The sequence below is a fragment of the Sciurus vulgaris genome (genome assembly GCF_902686455.1).
Source record: "Sciurus vulgaris genome assembly, chromosome: 14".
Taxonomy (NCBI): domain Eukaryota; kingdom Metazoa; phylum Chordata; class Mammalia; order Rodentia; family Sciuridae; genus Sciurus; species Sciurus vulgaris.
Window position 1 is genome coordinate 59,393,071 of NC_136475.1, and position 22,491 is coordinate 59,415,561.

General features: G+C 37.9%; 1 protein-coding gene across 1 annotated transcript in view; it reads right to left on the minus strand.

The window, feature by feature from the left end:
* Nucleotides 1-22,491, minus strand: part of MSH2 (mutS homolog 2) — a 73,093-nt gene that overhangs the window by 45,679 nt on the left and 4,923 nt on the right. The window contains exons 2-6 of the mRNA XM_079111620.1: nucleotides 18,554-18,708; nucleotides 13,247-13,525; nucleotides 12,330-12,476; nucleotides 9,829-9,978; nucleotides 9,199-9,332 (exon numbers count right to left, since the gene is read on the minus strand). Of these exons, the coding sequence (XP_078967746.1) occupies nucleotides 9,199-9,332; nucleotides 9,829-9,978; nucleotides 12,330-12,476; nucleotides 13,247-13,525; nucleotides 18,554-18,708 (865 nt within the window). The remainder of the gene's footprint in view (nucleotides 1-9,198; nucleotides 9,333-9,828; nucleotides 9,979-12,329; nucleotides 12,477-13,246; nucleotides 13,526-18,553; nucleotides 18,709-22,491) is intronic.

The window sequence follows — 22,491 nt, forward strand, 5'->3', positions numbered from 1 at the left end:
AGTAATTACATTTTCATCATTATTCCTGAACCTATTACTGGCTATTGTCTTTGGCCAGATGTATCCACTAAACTCAAAAATCTACTCACATCTGTCTCAATGTCTGCTCTAATAAAAGAAAGAGAAAGAGAAAGAGAAAGCAAAGACAGGAAAGGAGGAAGGGAGGGATTGTGAGAGAAGAGAGAAAAGAGAAATTTTTTTTCTGTAATCCTGAAGGAAGATCAGTCCAAAAGATTTAGACACAAAGGTAACAGATTTGGAATAGCACCAAGCTGAGGACCAAGCCTTTAGCACACGGGCATTTGGTGGACATTCATTATATAAATCACAACAGAGGCTAGATACATCCAACTTTAGCTTTGACCATGTACATTTGCTCCTTAGTGCTATTCCCATTTAGGAGACATTTATTTTTCTTTCTTCTTTGTCTACCCTTTAAAAGAAAGTGCTATTAAGATAATGTAACCGGGGGTTTCAAGATGGCGGCCTAGAGGGTGGCTGCATTTCATGTTGCTCCAGAACTCAGGATTCAAAAGAGGAGATATTGAGACGCTTGGGACCAACTCAAAGCAGCCGGGTGACTCTCACCCCTTGGGAAGGCGTCCCGAATGGGACGGTGGTCCCGGAACGCAGGAAACTTTATGAAGTAGAACTGCCGGCGAGACGCCCCTCCCCCCCTGGAGCAGGGAACATCGGACAACTGGGAGCATCGTAAAGGAGGCCGCTCGGCACAGCGCTGGGACTCGGAGCAACCACTAGGGCTCCGGCGGCTGCCCAGGGGAGGAGTGGCGAGGAGAGCTGCGTGTACTCAGGACACCGGGGCCTGCGCTGAGGAGGAGGAGGAGGAGCGTGGCCACTTGGATTCGGAGTGACTGCACCAGAGCTACAGGCGGTTGCCAGAGGAGAAGCTGCGCGGCGAGCTGTTTGGACTCAGAACGACGCTTCTGAACACCGGGGCCTGCCCTGAGGACGAGGAGGAGGAAGAGGAGCACGGCCGCTTGGATTCGGGGTGACTACACCAGAGCTACAGGCGGTTGCCAGAGAAGGGGCTGCGTGGCGAGCTGTTTGGACTCAGACCACTTCTGAACCCCGGGGCCTGCCCGGAGGAGTAGGAGGAGGAGGAGGAGGAGAGCGGCGGGTCGTTTGGACTCGCAGTGACTGCATTAGCGCTCCAGGCGGCTGCTCAGAGGAGAAGGCGAGTGGTGAGTTGTTTGGACTTAAAGGGACAGCTCCTGAACACAGGGGGGCTGCCTGGAGGAGAAGCGTGGTGGGACGCTTGGTCTTGAGTGGCCGCACCAGAGCTCCGGGCAGTTGCCCAGAGGACCTGTGCTGCAGGTCACGTGGACTGAGAGCCACTCAGAGCGACCGCTCCTGAACACCCGGGGGGTTATCTGGAGAAGGAGGAGGAACGGGGAGGGTCACTTCGACTCGGAGTGATTGATTGCCCAGGGCTACGGGTGGTTGGTGGAGGTGGAGGCACGCAGTGAGTTTCTTGGACTCCTAGTGACCGCACCGGAATACTGGGCGGCTGTCTGGAGGAAGAGGCGTGTGGCGGGTCTCTGGGATTCAGAGCGATTGTACAGGGCCCCAGGTGGCTGCTCAGAGGAGGGGGCGCATAGCCAGGCGATTAGGTGCAGAGCAGGGTCCCAGGATCTAGGAGGCTTCTTGGTGGAAGAGCCACACAGAGACAGGCTTAGGGCGGAGCGAAGGTTCCAGGCCTGCGGGCAGATTCTCTGAGGAAGGGCAGCCTAAGGAGAGTCATCTGCAAAGGGTGAGGCTCCCAGGCCCAGGAGGTAGGGCTGGGCCCCTGGGAACTTTGCAGAGGAAGGCAGCCCAGCTCAGGCGGTAGCTGTAAATTGAGGGGAACCTCTAGGAGGGAACTGACCAGCGAGACCTCCCCACCGGGTGAGTCTTCCCTGCTGGGTGAGGTTTCCCCACAAGGACGGTAAAACCAGAGACTCAGGCCCAAACAGGCCTTGCCTCAGCCCACAGCCTAGGTCCCCTTTGGATGACCATTGGTCAACAAGTGGAGGCACCTCTGCCCACTAGCAGGGAATATACCCCACCTGAAGGCCACCACTCCTAGAGAGGCAGCTTCCTTGTGGAGCACCGCATTATCAACTTCCTCCAAGACTTCAGCCTACTGAAGGCTAAGGGGGATATATATAGAAATCTTCAGGGACATTGTAAGTCAATAGAGGAAATCTGCAATATCTCAGCGGTCCTCTGATACCTGAACAATATGAGAAAACAAGGAAAGAAAATGCTGCAAACAAATCTAGATGTTACATCAATAAAACCCAGTGACAGCATGGCAGAAGAAATGACAGAAAAAGAGTTCAGAATGTACATTAATTAAAATGATCAGAGAAGCAAACGATGAGATGAAAGAGCAAATGCACGCACTGAATGATGAGATGAAAGAGCAAATGCAAGCATTGATCGATCGCACCAATCGACAATTAAAAGAGCAAATACAGGAAGCAAAAGATCATTTCAATAAAGAGTTAGAGATATTGAAAAAAAAACAAACAGAAATCCTTGACATGAAGGAAACAATAAACCAAATTAAGAACTCCATAGAAAGCATATCCAATAGGATAGAACACCTGGAAGACAGAACCTCAGATATTGAAGACAAAATATTTAACCTTGAAAACAAAGTTGAACAAACAGAGAAGATGGTAAGAAATCATGAACAGAATCTACAAGAACTATGGGATATCATGAAAAGGCCAAATTTAAGAATTATTGGGATTGAGGAAGGCCTAGAGAAACAAGCCAAAGGAATGAACAATTTATTCAATGAAATAATATCAGAAAATTTCCCAAATCTGAAGAATGAAATGGAAAATCAAGTTCAAGAGGCTTATAGGACTCCAAATACACAAAATTACAACAGACCCACACCAAGGCACATTATCATGAAAATACCTAACATACAAAATAAAGACAGAATTTTAAAGGCTGTGAGAGAAAAGAACCAAATTACATTCAGGGGGAAACCAATACGGATATCAGCAGATTTTTCAATCCAGACCCTAAAAGCTAGAAGGGCCTGGAACAACATTTTTCAAGCCCTGAAAGAAAATGGATGCCAACCAAGAATCTTATACCCAGCAAAACTTACCTTCAAATTTGACGATGAAATAAAATCCTTCCATGATAAACAAGAGCTAAAAGAATTTACAAAAAGAAAGCCAGCATTACAGAACATTCTCAGCAAAATATTCCATGAGGAAGAGATGAAAAACAAAGAAGCAAATCAGCAAAGGGAGGAATTATCCTAAAGGAATTGTCAAATAAAGGAGGAAACAAGTTGTGTCAAACAAATAAATAAATAAAATTTAAAAAATGAACCAAATGACTGGGAAATCAAATCATATCTCTATAATAACCCTGAATGTTAATGGCCTGAATTCATCAATCAAAAGACATAGACTGGCAGATTGGATTAAAAAGAAAGATCCAACAATATGTTGCCTGCAAGAGACTCACCTCATAGAAAAAGATACCCATAGACTAAAGGTGAAAGGATGGGGAAAAACGTACCATGCACATGGACTCAGCAAAAAAGCTGGAGTATCCATCCTCATTTCCGATGTGGACTTCAAGCCAAAGTTAGTCAGAAGGGATAAAGAAGGTCATTTCATACTGCTTAAGGGAAGCATAAATCAGCAAGATATAACAATCATAAACATCTATGCCCCAAACAGTGGCTCATCCATGTATGTCAAACAAATCCTTCTCAATTTCAGAAACCAAATAGACCATAACACAATAATACTAGGTGATTTTAACACGCCTCTCTCACCACTGGACAGATCTTCCAGACAAAAATTGAACAAAGAAACCATAGATCTCAATAACACAATCAATAATTTAGACTTAACGGACATTTATAGAATATACCATCCAACCAAGAGCGAATACACTTTCTTCTCAGCAGCACATGGATCCTTCTCTAAAATAGACCATATATTATGCCACAAAGCTAATGTTAGCAAATACAAGAAGATAGAGACACTAGCATGTATTCTATCAGATCATAATGGATTGAAGTTAGAAATAAATGAAAGAGTAAAACACAGAAACTATTCCAACATCTGGAGATTAAACAATATGCTATTATATGATGAATGGATAACAGAAGATATTAGGAAGGAAATTAAAAAATTCTTAGAGGTAAATGAGAACAAAGAAACATCATATCAAAATCTCTGGGACACTATGAAAGCAGTACTTAGAGGGAAATTTATTTCATGGAGCGCATTTAATAAAAGAAGTAAAACTCAACAAATCAACAACCTAACACTACAGCTCAAAGCCCTAGAAAAAGAAGAACAGAACAGCACCAAAAGTAGTAGAAGACAGGAAATAGTTAAACTCAGAGCTGAAATCAATGAAATTGAAACAAAAGAAACAATACAAAAAATTGGCAAAATAAATAGTTGGTTCTTCGAAAAAATAAACAAAATTGATAAACCTTTAGCCACACTAACAGAGAAGACGAGAGAAAACCAAATCACTAAAATTCGGAATGAACAAGGAAATATCACAACAGACAGGATTGAGATACAAAACATAATTAGAAGCTATTATGAAAATCTATACTCCAACAAAATAGAAAATTTTGAAGGCATCAACAGGTTTCTAGAGACATATGAATTGCCTAAACTGAACGAGGAGGACATAAACAATTTAAATCGACCAATTTCAAGTACTGAAATAGAAGAAGTCATCAAAAGCCTACCAACAAAGAAAAGTCTGGGACCAGATGGGTTCTCAGCCGAGTTCTACAAAACCTTTAAAGAAGAGCTCATTCCAATACTTCTCAAAGTATTCCATAAAATAGAAGAGGAGGGAACCCTCCCAAACTCATTCTATGAAGCCAATATCACCCTGATACCTAAACCAGACAGAGACTCATCAAGGAAAGAAAATTTCAGACCAATATCCTTAATGAACATCCACGCAAAAATTCTCAACAAAATTTTAGCAAATTGCATACAAAAACATATTAAAAAGATAGTGCACCATGATCAAGTTGGTTTCATCCCAGGGATGCAAGGTTGGTTCAACATCAGGAAATCAATAAACGTAATTCACCATATTAATAGACTTAAAGTCAAGAATCACATGATTATTTCAATAGATGCAGAAAAAGCATTTGATAAAATACAGCACCCCTTCATGCTCAAAACACTAGAAAAAATAGGGATAGTGGGAACATTCCTTAACATTGTAAAGGCCATTTATGCTAAGCCCATGGCTAATATCATTCTAAATGGTGAAAAACTGAAAGTATTCCCCCTAAAAACTGGAACAAGGCAGGGATGCCCTCTTTCACCACTTCTATTCAACATCATTCTTGAGACTCTGGCCAGAGCAATTAGACAAACCAAAGAAATTAAAGGGATACAAATAGGAAAAGAAGAACTCAAACTATCCCTGTTCGCTGATGACATGATTATATATTTAGAGGAACCTGGAAATTCCACCAGAAAACTCTTAGAACTCATAAGTGAATTCAGTAAAGTAGAAGGTTACAAGATCAATGCCCATAAATCCAACGCATTTTTATACATAAGTGATGAATCTTCAGAAAGAGAAATTAGGAAAACTACCCCATTCACAATAGCCTCGAAAAAAATAAAATACTTGGGAATCAATCTCACAAAAGAGGTGAAAGACCTCTACAATGAGAACTATACAACACTAAAGAAAGAAATTAAAGAACACCTTAGAAGATGGAAAGATCTTTCATGTTCTTGGATAGGAAGAATTAATATTGTCAAAATGGCCATACTACCTAAAGTGCTATACAAATTCAATGCAATTCCAATTAAAATCCCAATGACGTACCTTACAGAAATAGAGCAAGCAATTATGAAATTCATCTGGAAGAATAAGAAACCCAGAATAGCTAAAGCAATCCTTAGCAGGAAGAGTGAAACAGGGGGTATTGCAATACCAGATCTTCAACTCTACTACAAAGCAATAGTAACAAAAACGGCATGGTATTGGTACCAAAATAGAAAGGTAGATCAATGGTACAGAATAGAGAACACGGACACAAACCCAAATAAATACAATTTTCTCATACTAGACAAAGGTGACAAAAATATGCAATGGAGAAAAGATAGCCTCTTCAACCAATGGTGCTGGGAGAATTGGAAATCCATATGCAACAGAATGAAACTAAACCCACATCTCTCACCATGCACGAAACTAAACTCAAAATGGATTAAGGACCTCGGAATCAGACCAGAGACCCTGCAGATTATAGAAGAAAAAGTAGGTCCAAATCTTCACCTTGTTGGTCTAGGATCAGACTTCCTTAACAGGACTCCCATAGCACAAGAAATAAAAGCTAGAATCAACCACTGGGATAGATTCAAACTAAAAAGCTTTCTCTCAGCAAAGGAAACTATCAGCAATGCGAAGAAAGAGCCTACAGAGTGGGAGAATATCTTTGCCAATCATACTTCAGATAGAGCACTAATCTCCAGAATCTATAAAGAACTCAAAAAACTCTACTCCAAGAATTCAAACAGTCCAGTCAACAAATGGGCTAAGGAAATGAATAGACACTTCACAGAAGAAGATCTACAAGCAATCAACAAACATATGGAAAAATGTTCAACATCTCTAGTAATAAGAGAAATGCAAATCAAAACCACCCTAAGATTCCATCTCACCCCAATTAGAATGGCGATTATCAAGAATACGAGCAACAACAGGTGTTGGCGAGGATGTGGGGAGAAAGGTACACTCATACATTGCTGGTGGGGCTGCAAATTAGTGCAGCCACTCTGGAAAGCAGTGTGGAGATTCCTTAGAAAACTTGGAATGGACCCGCCATTTGACCCAGCTATCCCACTCCTTGGCCTATACCCAAAGAACTTAAAATCAGCATACTACAGACACAGCCACATCATTGTTCATAGCTGCTCAATTCACAATAGCCAGACTGTGGAACCAACCTAGATGCCCTTCAATTGATGAGTGGATAAAGAAACTGTGATATATATATATACAATGGAATATTACTCAGCCATAAAGAATGATAGAATTATGGCATTTGCAGGCAAATGGATGAAATTGGAGAATATCATGCTAAGTGAGATAAGCCAATCTCAAAAAGCCAAAGGACGAATGATATCGCTAATAAGTGGAGGATGACACATAATGGGGGGGAGGGAAGGGTTAGTGTTAGGGTTAGAGAGGGGGGCAAGTATGGAGGAAGGAAATACTATATAGAGGGTAAAGAGGGGTGGGAGGGGTGGGGGAAAGGGAAAAAATAACAGAATGAATCAAACAACATTACTCTATGTAAATTTATGATTACACAAATGGTATGCCTTTATGCCATGTACAAACAGAGAAACAACATGTATCCCATTTGTTTACAATAAAAAAAAAAAAAAAAAAAAAGGTAACAGATTTGACTTGAGGATACCAGGATGGCTTAAACTAGAAAACTAGAAAACAACTCTATCACAGCAAGTAGAGTTGTGGAAGGGTGATAAAAACAGACTGTCCAAACAACCTGTACAAAGAATGTAACTTTACCTTCCTACTCTGTGGAATTTCCATACTCAGTCTTGAAAATCACAGGCATTCCTACTTGCTCTTATGTAAAAAAACAAACAAACAAACAAACAAAAAAAACTCACCAAAATGAAAAGTAGTTTTTAAAATCATATAGTTGAGTTATCCAGCAGATAAAATGCTAATTCATAAAGCCACCCTCCTAGATGCTATTTCTAATAAATAAGTCTCGTCAGACTACCAGATTTGGAGCGGGGTAGGGTGTATGGCTCAGAGGTACAATGCTTGCCTAGCATGTAGAGGCCCTGGGTTTAATCCACAGCACTGCAAAACAAGACTATCAGATTTTGGAAATTATTACTTTGTTTTCAGTAACCCTTACTTGCAGGAGGGTGGGTAATAAAATTGTAATAGCTTATCTTCTAAATAATGTTACTGTAGTAATAATATATAAGTGACATCTCAGGTTTCTCATGGATCTATAGACACACCTGCTGTAGTTATTAAGCCAGAAGGGAACCACTGATGCTTCCCCTTTTTAAATACCCTATATAACCAATGACCAGTATCTTGGAAATTGATTACTGACCATTTTCTTTAAAAACAATTTTAAAGAGGGAGAACAGACACTTTAAAGATTTTAAGGAAAACAGGCAAAATTAATCTGTGATAGCAAAAGTCAGGACAGTGGTTACTTTTGGAGTAAGGAAGGATGGTAACTAACATGAAAAGTGAGGGAGTTTTGGGATGCTAATTATGTTTTTTCTTGACTTCTGGGCTATTACACAGATGTGTTCCCTTTTTGAAAATTCAAGATATACACTTAGGATTTGTCCTCTTATTTATATTATACTTCGTTTAAAAGTTTTTAAATGTCTATCTAAAACGAAGACTAAAATATATCCAAGCACCAGTCATATTAGAGTAGCAGAATCATCCTTTCATTTTCTTCATTTTCAAAGACTTCTTCCTTCCCCCAACCCAGTGCTAGAATCAAACCCTAGGCCAAATCCTAGGTACTCTATCACTGAACTTATATCCCTAGCTTCAAAGATATTTTTCAAATACATGTTTAGGTCACCAATCCTTTCTAGAATAATGAAGAGTAAATGCTTCCCTGTGCCAGACCCAACTGAAAGGGTTGAATACATTCTACAGTGTCAAATACTGTTGTGTGTAACAAAAAGAACAAAAATTGAAAAATAATTTTAAAAAGAAAGTCTTGAATACACATCCTAACATCCTTAAAGCAAAAAGACTATAACAATAAGGTTGAATAACTTGCCTATAATTCACAGTTTGAACAAAATTGGATCTCATGCTTTAAAAAAACCACCTGAGCTGGGGATATAGCTCAGTTGGTAGAGTGCTTGTCTCACATGCACAAGGCCCTGGGTTCAAATCCCAGCATGGCAAAAAATAAAATAAAATAAAAAAACCATCTAATAAATTTTTATGTTTTTAGAGTTTAAAAAACTTGTAAGAAAATAAGTTCTTTAATCTAAACGATTAATATTCTATTGCTAAATAGCCTTCTATACAGTTGAATGATAAAAAACAAGTACGAAATTGCACGTGAGAAGTAGCTTCATATGAAATAACTCCAAGTTACTTAAAGGTGACACAAGGGCACACTAGTTATACCTTTCTTCTATTCTGTTCTTATCCATGAGAGGCTGTTTAATCCACTGGTTAACCAGTCTTTGTCCTTGAGGAGTTTTGCACTTATTCAGTAATGCAGCCAGAGACTGAGAGCCAGTAGTATCTTCAACTGAACCCTTATGAAAGAAAATTAAAATTAAAATAATGGCACTTCATTACTGAAAATTTTACTATGCCATGAAAAATACTTACACAATTTCTGGGAAGAAACACGTAGTACACTTCAAATATAAAATGAGAAATTTCTAAAAATAATTCCTCTTACTGGGATCAACTTTCAATATGTTTTTCTGCATTTTCAGTTATATATTTTTCCCCAAGCCATAATTACTGCAGTTTTAGACCTAAGATATCTCAAAAATGCAGTTGCAAAAATGAAGTTTTAAAGAACTTCTGTTAATATACAAAATGACTCATAATGCTAAGACAAATTACTACATATATATATATATATAGCTAGGAAGTAGAGAAATAAATTACAGCAATTCAAAACTACTTATCTATTCCAAGTATAATAGTATTTTAAAACATTCAAGTTTCTTAATAAGATTTTTTCAGTATTTACATAAGGAAATTTTATAGCTACTCAATAACTTAACCCACACTTTTTACCTGGAAAAGGTTGAGAGCTCTAACTGCTGCAATATCCAGTTTCATGTACTGGCTGAAGTCAAAAGTGGTCAATTCAAACTGTCCAAAATTTGAATCATCTGATAAGAGTTCTAAAAACTTAATTACTGCAGACAATGATGAAACTGCAACCTAAAATTGAGAATTAAAAATAAAAGATTCCTATACAACTAGAACTAATTCTAGAGGATAAAAAACAAAAACAAAAACAAATGAAGAATGAAAATAAACTCTGAACACTGTCATTTTCATTGGTGTTTCTTTCCTATCGGAACCAAGAAAATCAAAGTTTAAATATATCTCTGAAAATTAGAAAGCGATTTTTAGAAAATGAAAATTACTTGAAATAACAGCATGATTTAAAACAGGGAGAGGCCAGGGGTGTAGCTCAGTAGTAGAGCACTTGCCAAGAATGCATGAGGCTCTGGGTTCAATCCCCAGTACCATAAAAACTAAAATAGCAAAAAAATGGAAATTACCCAAATGCCCATTGATAGTAAAATGGATAAATGCTGGCATGTTCACAGTATGGAATACAACACAATAAAACAAAACACAATCCATAATACTCAACAGTATGAATAAATATTACAAACATAATAGTGACTAGAAAATACTAGACTTGAAAGAATATTATATAATTCCCTTTATATAGACTACAAAAATAAGCAAAACTGCCAGGTGTAGGTTGTCTCTCCCTCTGGAGATAGCCTGTTATTAAAGAATGTGTACTCCTTGTTTTACCCCAAAGGTGTCTCTCTTGAGACTGCCCCCATTCTTCCTTGAATATGTCTCTACTTTCCTAAATAAACCACTCTATGCCTTTGGGGGTGGTGGGGAGAACTGTCAGGTGAGGTAGCACATGCCCATAATTCCAATGACTTGGGAGGCTGAGGCAGGAGGATCACAAGATTAAAGCCAGTCTTCACAACTTGGTGAGACCCTATTTTTTTATATAAAAATAAAAAGGGCTGGTGATATGGCTTGGTAGTTAAGTGCCCCTGGGTTCAATCCATTCACATTACCACCAAAAAAAAAAAGGCAAAATTAACCTATTCCATCAGAGGTCAGAAGCAGGGTTATCCCTGGAGGGGTAAGGAAGCCTAAGAAGAGTTTTGTAGGGTCCCAATATTATTCTGTTTTATATATACGTACTCTCAGTTTAAGAAAATTCAGTTATATACTTATGGTATAAGTACTTTTCCATATGTATATTTAAATAAAGTAAGTGGAATTATTTTTACATATCCTTTTGCCTAAGTTATTACTATAACATAAAATGAAAAGTTGAAGACATCAAACTGATAGCAAATGACAACTTACGCTTACTAAAATATATTTGAGGGGCTGGGGATGTGGCTCAGCGGTAGAATGAGTATTTAGCATGTATGACACCATGGGTTCAATCCCTCCTCAGCACCATTAAAAAAAAAAAAAAAAAAAATCAAAGAAAGTAAAATATACTTGACACTAGCTTGTTTTTTTTGTTTTGTTTTGTTTTGTTCTGGGGGCAGGTGGGGAAAACAGGGATTGAGCTCTGGGGGCACTTGACCACTTGAGTCACATTCCCAGCCTTATTTTATTTATACAGGGTCTGAGTTGCTTAACATCTTGCTTTTTGCTGAGGCTAGCTTTGAACTCATGATCCTTCTGTCTCAGCCTCCCAACCCACTAGGATTATAGGTGTGCACCTGGCTGCTTCATTGTTAAAGTACCCATTTTTCCTACTTGATAATAAATTAATCTATTCTTGCTGAAGTCTATAACTAATGCATAGGCTGTCACAAGGATCTCTTATTGTGTTATCTTAGTGATCCACGAATATCCAGTAAAAAGTTTCCAGTATTTTACCTTAAAAATACATCTCTCAAGTCATATACAGCGCTAAGATCTGACGAGCAAGATAAACTCCAATTGAGAGTTACACTGTATGCATTTTCATTTTCACCAATGTACATACACAACTCATGCCAATTTTGGGGTCGAATTGCTCAGATGCAGCATTAATTATGCAATTTTTATGTGCTGCACAAACTTTCAGTCTTGCTACATACTCATCTCCATAAACAATCCTTTAAGGCAGGGATTTTTAGCCTCATTTAACAGATAATGAAACTGCCTCTCAGAAAGGAGAAGTAATTTATTAAAGACATTAAGAGATGGTAAATAATAAAGCTGAGAGGGGAAATATTACACTTTTGGCCCTCCAATCACTTAAATCATAGTGATAAGGCTCTCTCATATGGAAATAGTAAAATCCTTCCAAATCCCAAGGATATGTATCATTTAAATATAATTAAATTATATTTAGATTTATGTTTAAATTTTTCTAGCCATTTTCTTGGTTTTTCACATACTTCAAAGATAAAATTAGCTTAATATCAATGATATACAATTTAGGTTTCGATATAAGTGCACAGAGTTAGCTTTCTAAAAACGCCTATTATAATTTAAGAATAAATTCACATTTGTAATCAACATACCTGATTCTCCATTTCTGGCAAGACAGCACTATTCATCTGTTCTCCCTTTTTGCCTTTCAACAACCGATTTAGATCCTGATAAATGTCTTTTGTGGAAAAGTCAGCTCTTTTTCTTTCTGTGATCAGAATTCCTCCTCTCTGAATAACCTATTTTATAAGAAATATAAATTACCATGAGAAAAGGAAAGTTGTAACTGACAAATATAAAGCGACAAGAGTTTAAAAGATCATTAATCCATACTAATTTGGGAGGTGAGTATGGAAATCAAACAGAGAGCCTTGTTCATGCTAGGCAAGCACAAGACAGCTAAGTTAGATTCCCAGTCCCATATTAAACTCTTATACAATGTGAGAGACATTGGCAATGTTGCTTAATAACAAATTTTTTAAATATATAAAGTTTAATTGAAATTTGAAGTTATGTAGACATAATATTTTCAAAATATAAACCCAAAGTACAAACTTAAAAGATATAATTACTTATGGAAAATCCCTTTAGGTACTATCTGTGCTAAAAATGTTCATCATAGATTTGCTACATCCTAAAAGTTCTTATGGTATTTGAGGACTATAAACTGAAAAAAGTCGTTGAGGAAAACATCCTTTTAAAAATATCTAAATGGGCCAGGCAAGGTGGTGCATGCCTGTAATACCAGCAGCTCAGGAGGCTGAGGCAGGAGGATCACGAGTTCAAAGCCCATCTCAGCAACTAGGTGAGGCCCTATGCAACTTGTAAGACTCAAAATTAAAAATAAAAAGGGCTGGGGATGTGGGTCAGTAGTTAAGTGACCCTGGATTCAACCCCTGGTACCATAAAAGTGGACTTTTTAATTGTTTTTCCAAAACAAAACAGTATGATGTGAATTGAGGAACATTTCCTAGGCTTGGATTCCCTATAACTAGACCCAATTTCTTACCTGCCTCAGTTTCCCCATATCTCCAGCAGTCTCTCCTCCTGGTAACACACATTCCTTTGGTCCAATCTGAATTAGGAGAGCCTCCAGATTGGAAAACTGATCATTATCAGGGAATTCACACAGTCCTAGCTTCCTCTGTATGGTATCAACATACCCAACTCCAACCTGCCTTTGACCATCAACTGTGGACATTTTAACACCCACAACACCAATGGAAGCTGACATATCATTGTTACCAAACAGAATGTCTTCAAACTGAGAAAGATTGCCAGGAGAAGCCTATACAAAAATAAAGAAAAATTGTAAGAAACTGTTCAATACATTAAAATCTTACCTGCAAACAAGAACTATCCAAACTTGATGAATTTTATTAATATTTTCTTACAAAAAATAATTTATCACCACATATTCAAATTATTGTTACACTTTCTATAAAGTAACATCCCTCTTTTTCCAATTGTTTTCACAACACTTGGGTACATTTAAAAATAATTCTTTCAAAAGTGATTTTCAATTTTAAGTGTGACAGCAGCTAGTTTTATATACACAGTTGTTAAGGTACCCAAACTAGTAACCTTTTAATTCTGTGCTTAAATTTCTACACTCTGTCAAAGTGTAGAAAAAAAAATACCAGTATATGTCAAAGTTACATATTCTGGTATTTCTACAAAATAGCTATATAATATAAAAGAGCAGTATCACTAGCTTAAGTATTGACCTTAGAAAGTTGCCTCACTAAATCAGTTTATTTATGTGTAAAAGGCAGAGATTTTCCTAGATCGATGATTTCCAAATAAAGGATTTGGATCTATTTTCAATATTTCAAAAAGGTTAAAAATCTCTAAGATTGTACCAGCTAGCTGGGCACAGTGTTCCATGCCTATAATCTCAGCAGCTTGGGAGGTTGAGGCAGGAGGACTATGAGTTCACAGTCAGCCTCAGCAACTTAGAGAGGCACTTAGCAACTCAGTGAGACCCTGTCTCTAAATAAAATACAAAAAAGGGACTGGGGATGTAGCTCAATGGTTAAGCACTCCTGGGTTCAATATTCCCAGTACCAAAAAAAAAAGACTGTATCTGCTAACTAATGGTCTAGTTTATTTGCCAGTGGAAGATTCTACATACTTCAATCCCATCAGAAGCTGATAGGCTGCTGTTAATATCAGGCATTTCAGGGGCAACTGATAGTCATGGTACAGGTTTAATACTCACAAATCAAAAATCCAAAATCAGAATGCTCCAAAATCCCAAATTTTTGAGCATTGTCACTCACAGTGCCATAAGTGGGAAATTTCATACCATAAAACTTTTTACACAAAAAATTATTTAAAATCTTGTATAAAATTACCTTTACGCTACGTGTAAAAAGTATACGTGTATGAAAGATAAATGAACTGAGTTTAGAATTAGGTCTTATTCCAAAAATATCCCATTATATGAAAATATTCCAAAATCTAAAACATTTCTGGTCTCAAACATCCAGATAAGGGATACTCAATCTGTATTACATATGAGATAGTCACAGGACATGAACAGTTCTTCAAACAAGCACAGTAACAGCCAAATGTAAGTAACCAGTAGTCACAAATAGTCTTTTAATGTCTTTATCATCATAACCGTGATACTCATTTATCTTTTCATATTTCTTTATTCCTTACAATTATGAATTGCTAATTAAAATCTGGACCAAGCTGGACATGGTGGCACAAGACTATATAATCTCAGGAAATTGAGGCAAGAGGATAACAAGTTCAAGGTCACGCTGGGCAACTTAGTGAGACCCTGTTTCAAAAAATAAAGGGGCTGGGGATGTAGCTCAGTGGTAAAGTACCCCTGGGTTCAATCCCCAACACCACAAAACTTAAAAACAAACAAACAAACAAACAAAAAAACCTAGCAAAATCTATAATGTGGGATACTAAGTTCTACCAGATATTATAAATGCACACTTACAAGGGAGTGGGAGAATATAGAATGAAGATCAAAGTACACTAAATTTGAAGCAGCTCCATCAAATGTTTAAATATTATATATCACAATGAAAAAAAAGAACCCAACCCTCACAGAAATTTGAAGCCAGAAAATATCTTAAAAACCTTGTAATTTGGGCTGGAGTTGTGGCTCAATAGTAGTGTGCTTGCCTAGCATGTATGAGGCCCTGGGTTTGACCATCAGCATCACATAAAAATAAAATAAAGGTATTATGTCCACCTACAACTAAAAAATATATTTAAAAAAATCTTAAAAAAAAAAAAAAAAAAAACCAAAAACTTGTAATTTTACCATTTATGAGAAACAGATATAGAAGTTTGGAGAATTTGAGACGGTCAAATCTGCTATGAAATCTGCTATGAACCCAGAACACTGTTCCTCTTATCACACATTCATTCCTTTCAAGAATATACCTCACCTTCCCCACATTTTAACCATTAATTTATTCTAGTATTTGAGAACATACTTTATATAGATATTGTGTGTGCATAAAAACATGATCTTACAGAACAGTAAGGAAAAAGGGAAAACAGCTAATAAATAAATAAAACAATCAGTTGCACTTATCTCCTTGAAGGAATTAGTAGCATGAATAACAGTGGGTTCTCCAAGGCACACCAAGGAATATGATCACTATTAAAAATGTCCCAGTCTTCATGCTCAAAACACTAGAAAAAATAGGGATAGTGGGAACATTCCTTAACATTGTAAAGGCCATTTATGCTAAGCCCATGGCTAATATCATTCTAAATGGTGAAAAACTGAAAGCATTCCCCCTAAAAACTGGAACAAGGCAGGGATGCCCTCTTTCACCACTTCTATTCAACATCGTTCTTGAGACTCTGGCCAGAGCAATTAGACAAACCAAAGAAATTAAAGGGATACAAATTGGAAAAGAAGAACTCAAACTATCCCTGTTCGCTGATGACATGATTATATATTTAGAGGAACCTGGAAATTCCACCAGAAAACTCTTAGAACTCATAAGTGAATTCAGTAAAGTAGAAGGTTACAAGATCAATGCCCATAAATCCAACGCATTTTTATACATAAGTGATGAATCTTCAGAAAGAGAAATTAGGAAAACTACCCCATTCACAATAGCCTCGAAAAAAATAAAATACTTGGGAATCAATCTCACAAAAGAGGTGAAAGACCTCTACAATGAGAACTATACAACACTAAAGAAAGAAATTAAAGAACACCTTAGAAGATGGAAAGATCTTCCATGTTCTTGGATAGGAAGAATTAATATTGTCAAAATGGCCATACTACCTAAAGTGCTATACAAATTCAATGCAATTCCAATTAAAATCCCAATGACATACCTTACAGAAATAGAGCAAGCAATTATGAAATTCATCTGGAAGAATAAGAAACCTAGAATAGCTAAAGCAATCCTTAGCAGGAAGAGTGAAACAGGGGGTATTGCAATACCAGATCTTCAACTCTACTACAAAGCAATAGTAACAAAAACGGCATGGTATTGGTACCAAAATAGAAAGGTAGATCAATGGTACAGAATAGAGGACACGGACACAAACCCAAATAAATACAATTTTCTCATACTAGACAAAGGTGACAAAAATATGCAATGGAGAAAAGATAGCCTCTTCAACCAATGGTGCTGGGAGAATTGGAAATCCATATGCAACAGAATGAAACTAAACCCACATCTCTCACCATGCACGAAACTAAACTCAAAATGGATTAAGGACCTCGGAATCAGACCAGAGACCCTGCAGATTATAGAAGAAAAAGTAGGTCCAAATCTTCACCTTGTTGGTCTAGGATCAGACTTCCTTAACAGGACTCCCATAGCACAAGAAATAAAAGCTAGAATCAACCGCTGGGATAGATTCAAACTAAAAAGCTTTCTCTCAGCAAAGGAAACTATCAGCAATGCGAAGAAAGAGCCTACAGAGTGGGAGAATATCTTTGCCAATCATACTTCAGATAGAGCACTAATCTCCAGAATCTATAAAGAACTCAAAAAACTCTACTCCAAGAATTCAAATAATCCAGTCAACAAATGGGCTAAGGAAATGAATAGATACTTCACAGAAGAAGATCTACAAGCAATCAACAAACATATGGAAAAATGTTCAACATCTCTAGTAATAAGAGAAATGCAAATCAAAACCACCCTAAGATTCCATCTCACCCCAATTAGAATGGCGATTATCAAGAATACGAGCAACAACAGGTGTTGGCGAGGATGTGGGGAGAAAGGTACACTCATACATTGCTGGTGGGGCTGCAAATTAGTGCAGCCACTCTGGAAAGCAGTGTGGAGATTCCTTAGAAAACTCGGAATGGACCCTCCATTTGACCCAGCTATCCCACTCCTTGGCCTATACCCAAAGAACTTAAAATCAGCATACTACAGAGATACAGCCACATCAATGTTCATAGCTGCTCAATTCACAATAGCCAGACTGTGGAACCAACCTAGATGCCCTTCAATTGATAAGTGGATAAAGAAACTGTGGTATATATATACAATGGAATATTACTCAGCCATAAAGAATGATAAAATTATGGCATTTGCAGGCAAATGGATGAAATTGGAGAATATCATGCTAAGTGAGATAAGCCAATCTCAAAAAGCCAAAGGACGAATGATATCGCTAATAAGTGGAGGATGACACATAATGGGGGGGAGGGAAGGGTTAGTGTTAGGGTTAGGGAGGGGGGCAAGTATGGAGGAAGGAAGTACTGTATAGAGGGTAAAGAGGGGTGGGAGGGGTGGGGGGAAGGGAAAAAATAACAGAAGGAATCAAACAACATTACTCTATGTAAATTTATGATTACACAAATGGTATGCCTTTATGCCATGTACAAACAGAGAAACAACATGTATCCCATTTGTTTACAATAAAAAAAAAAAAGTCCCAGTCTTATATAAATATACCTTCTAACAGAAGGTAAATATAAAGATACAAACGTGTAACAAGTGTGCATAAATGAGGCAATGCAAATTGTTATTCTTCAATTATAGTAAAATAAAATCCTTGTTTAATGCTGGAATTCAACTTTATGTACAGGATAATATCAATAGTTTTAAGGAACAGCGACAAGGTTCAGAGGAACAGTGACAAGGTTCAGAGTATTCAAAAACACCTTCTTATAATGAGGAGCAACTAAATTTTCAAACATGAACTGTAACCTTTTAACAATCACATGCTTAATTTCATGAAAGTTTCTTGAAGATTTTACTCTCACAACCTGGCCAAAATATTAAAACATCTAGTTGAATTCTTTACATTTTTTTCTACTCTTTAAAAAAAAGTATATTAAAAGGAAGATAATTACCTTAAATGCCAAATACCAATCATTCTCCTTGGATGCCTTATTTCCAGCTCTGTTTTTATAAACTTCAACTCTATATTGACGAACCAGAAGAAGATCTTTTACAAAAGATTCAAAATTCATTTTACTAAGCACAACACTCTGCAGAGTCTTTGCTCCTAAAAAACAAAAAATTAAAATTTTATAGTTTTGATAAATGTTCAAGTACCTAACACAATCTTTCCAGGTCTCAGGAACTCAATCACTCAATTGCTTATGGAGGACCTATTGTATGCCCCAAGGATTATAGCAGATGAAGGGTATACAATGATGAAGAGACTCAACTCCCCTGGTCTTGTGGAGTTTACGAATTTAAATTCTGGAAAAGAAATAAAGACCAAATAATCAGTAAACACAGATAGCCAACTTTTTTTTTTTTTTTTTGTACCAGGAATTGAATCCAAGAGCACTTTAACACTGAGTCACATCCCTGGCCCTTTTTTATTTTGAGAGACAGGGTCTAAGTTGATGAGGTTGGCCTTGAACTCATGATCGTCTCAGCCTCCAGAGATGCTGGGATTTCAGGGGTGTACCACCATGCCCAGCCACGTGTCCTTTCTTATAATTTGTTTTTCACAAGTATTGATAAAAGTATAAAAACCAAAAGCTACTGGGCTAAATTGTAGACACCTTAGTCCCAGTGATGTGGGAGGCTGAGGCAGGATGATTATGAGTTCAAAGCGAGCCTCAACTACTCAGCGAGACTCTGTCTCAAAATAAAACAAAAAGGGCTAGGGATTTGGCTCAATAGTTAAGTGCTCCTGGGTTCAAACCCAGGTACTAAAACAAAAACACCAAAAGTTGGTCGGGCAGGGGTGGCCTACAACTGCAATCCCAGCTACTTGGGAGGCTGAGGCAGGCAGGTTTCAAGTTCAAGACCTGCCTACGCAACAGAAGACTGTTTCGCAAAGTCTAAAAATTTTAATTTTAAAAAGAGCTGGGAAGTAGCTCAGTGGCAGGGCACTTTTCTGGCAAATGTGAAACCACCACCACCATTACCAAAAAAAGTCATTATTCATTCATATAGCTCAAAATTCAAAGGTTCAAAGGAGTACAGCAAAGTCTTCCTTTCATCACTGTCTACTACATATCCAGGTGACCAACCTAATTTATCAGTTTATAGACCATAGTCCATATATACTCTACATACGCTGCAAATATAAAGTATTTGTTTTTCCTCTTTCATATAAATAGTTGCATGCTACACATACTATTACGTATTTTTTTTAACTTTAAGACATTTTGAAAATTGTTCCAATAGTATATAATTTGCTTCTTTGTGTTTATAGCTGCAAACATTTCAATGACTATAAGAATGTTTTATAATTTAATAAGCCTCCTACTTGTTATGAATATATAGGTTGTTTAGTCTTTTGTTATTATAATGCTACTTGAATAACCTTGTACATGCTTCATTCTCCAAATGTGGAGTACATCTGTAAAGTCCTCAATTAAATAAAACTCAATTTTATTAAAGACACATGATTTTGATAAATGTTCCCAGACTATTCCCTTTGGTTATGAGTATACCTACTCTCCTTCCATAGTCAACGTGAAGAATTTTCAAACTTTCTGGTAAGCCTATAATACCAGCAACTAGGAAGGTTGAGGCAGGAGATCACAATTTGAGGCCCTAAGCAACTTGCCTAAAAATAAACATTAAAAGGGCTGGGGATGTAGTTCAGTTTTCAATTCCCCGTATCAAAAAAATTTTTTTTTCTTAACTAGGGGCAATTTTTCTCCCCTGGTGGATATCTGTTGATGTCTGGAAACATGGGTTGCAACAAGAGGGGAACAGGGCATACTAATGGAATCTAAAGGGTAAAGATAGGAGGGCTGAGTGACGTAACTCAGTGGTAAAGCACTTACTTAAGCAGTACAAGGCCCTGGGTTCAGTCCCTAGTATCACCAAATGAACAAACAAACGAAACAGCACAAAACTGGACTGGGCTGTAGTTCAGTGGCAGGGCTAGCATGGGTGAGGCCCTGGGTTCAATGACCAGTGAAGCCAAGTCCTGGTCCAGGAACTTTGGCTAGGGTGGGCAGGAGTGCAAGGCAGGAGTGCCTGAGGAACGGTGTTGGCAAGCCAGGGTAAACAACCTGTTACCTGTGGCAGCCTGCCTATGTGTGGACATCCGCTCCACACAGCATTGCAGTTCCAAACCCCCAAGTATTCATAATCTGTCGACCTCAACTTCCTGAGAAGCTGGGATTGCAGGTGAGCAGCCACAGAAGTGGAGCAGACTTCAGGAGAAGTTCGCACTCAAGGGTTAAGCAAGAGCCTAAAATACTTTTCCAAAACCTGATTAGCATAAATCTGGACCAACAGCATTGACCCAAGTGATATATAAACCCCTAGACTAGCATACTCAAGCAGCAACCCCTATCAGATCCCTTACTGCCCTGCCAGAGTTGTTTCTATTCGCACTTACATAAATCCTACTCTTAAACTCACTCATCCTAGTCTGAGGATTTCATTCTTCCTATTTGTGAGATAAAAACCCAGGAAGAAGAAATTGGTAGTAAGCTGCTGGGATCTGCTGCAACACTGGAGAACACAGTTCGCCATTAAGAGTGCAACTTGTCACTTAATGGCAATGGAAAAGAAACAGGCTTTCTGGGTTGCAGAGGCCTGCAACTTACGCAGACCACGCCCGCCAGCAGAAGTGGAGAAACTCTGGTTTCACCAATACTACACACACACACAATTTAAAATGACACCCCTCACAACATCAAATTATTTGTTTAGTCTAAAATGTCAACAGTTCCAAGGTGGAGAAGCAGTCTTACATGGAAAATCAATGTTTTCCATGATTGGTTCTGATTGATAGATATAAATTTCTTTTTAAAATAAATAAAACCACCCACGCCATCAAGTAAAATAAAGACTCAATTTTCTCCAGACATGGTGGCCCATGCCTATAATCCCTCAGAAGGCTGAGGCAGGAGGATCACAAATTCCAAGCCAGCCTAGGCAACTTAGTGAAACCACATCTCAAACTAAAAAATAAAAAGGGCTGGGGTTGTAGATCAGTGGTAGAGGGTCCCTGGTTCAATCCTAATATTGGGGGGTAAGGGTTCAATTTTCATAAAACACAGATAATATCAATCCTTCATTTAGAGCATCACTTGCAGCTGGGTCTGGTGGCGCACATCTCTAATCCTAATGACTTGGGAGGCTGAGGCAGAAGAATCACAAGTTTGAGGCCAGCCTCAGTAATTTAGAGAGACCCTGTCTCAATATTAAAAAAAAAAAAAGGGGGGGGGGGTGCTGGGAATGTGGCTCACTGGGTCAGCTTCCCTATATTCAATTCCTGTTACCACCACCCCCCTGCACCCAAATAAAAAGATGATGGCAGGGCTGGGTGTAATATACAAATAACAAATATAAATAAGCATAAATAAAGAGTAAATGGCAGGTGACCATGCTGGCACGTGCCTGTATTTGCAGAAGCTCAGGAGGCTGAGGCAGGAGGATTGCAGATTGGTAGTCAGTCTTAGCAACCTAGTAAAGATGTAAGCTATCCAGAGAGACCCTGTCTCAAAAAATTAAAAAAGGCAGGGGATGTAGTGGTTGAGTAGTGCCCTTGAGTTCAATCTCTGGTAACCCCCTCATCCCACCCCACCCCCCAAAAAAAGGTGAAAAGAAAAAGAAAAAAGAAAATACATAACAATTAATTTTAAGTACCAGACAGAAATCCCTACTGTCAACAGACATCCTAAAACTCGCCTAAATCTCAAATTTCTAGGTTGGAAGTTCCCTTAGAACATTTCTTATAATCTAATCCAGGTCTGGCAAATTGCAATATCTACAGAACAGGCAGGTAACAAATGAGCAATAGAGGCCCAAGGTAACAGATCTGAGAGATGGCAAATAGCTTAAAGAAAGACCTAAGTAATGA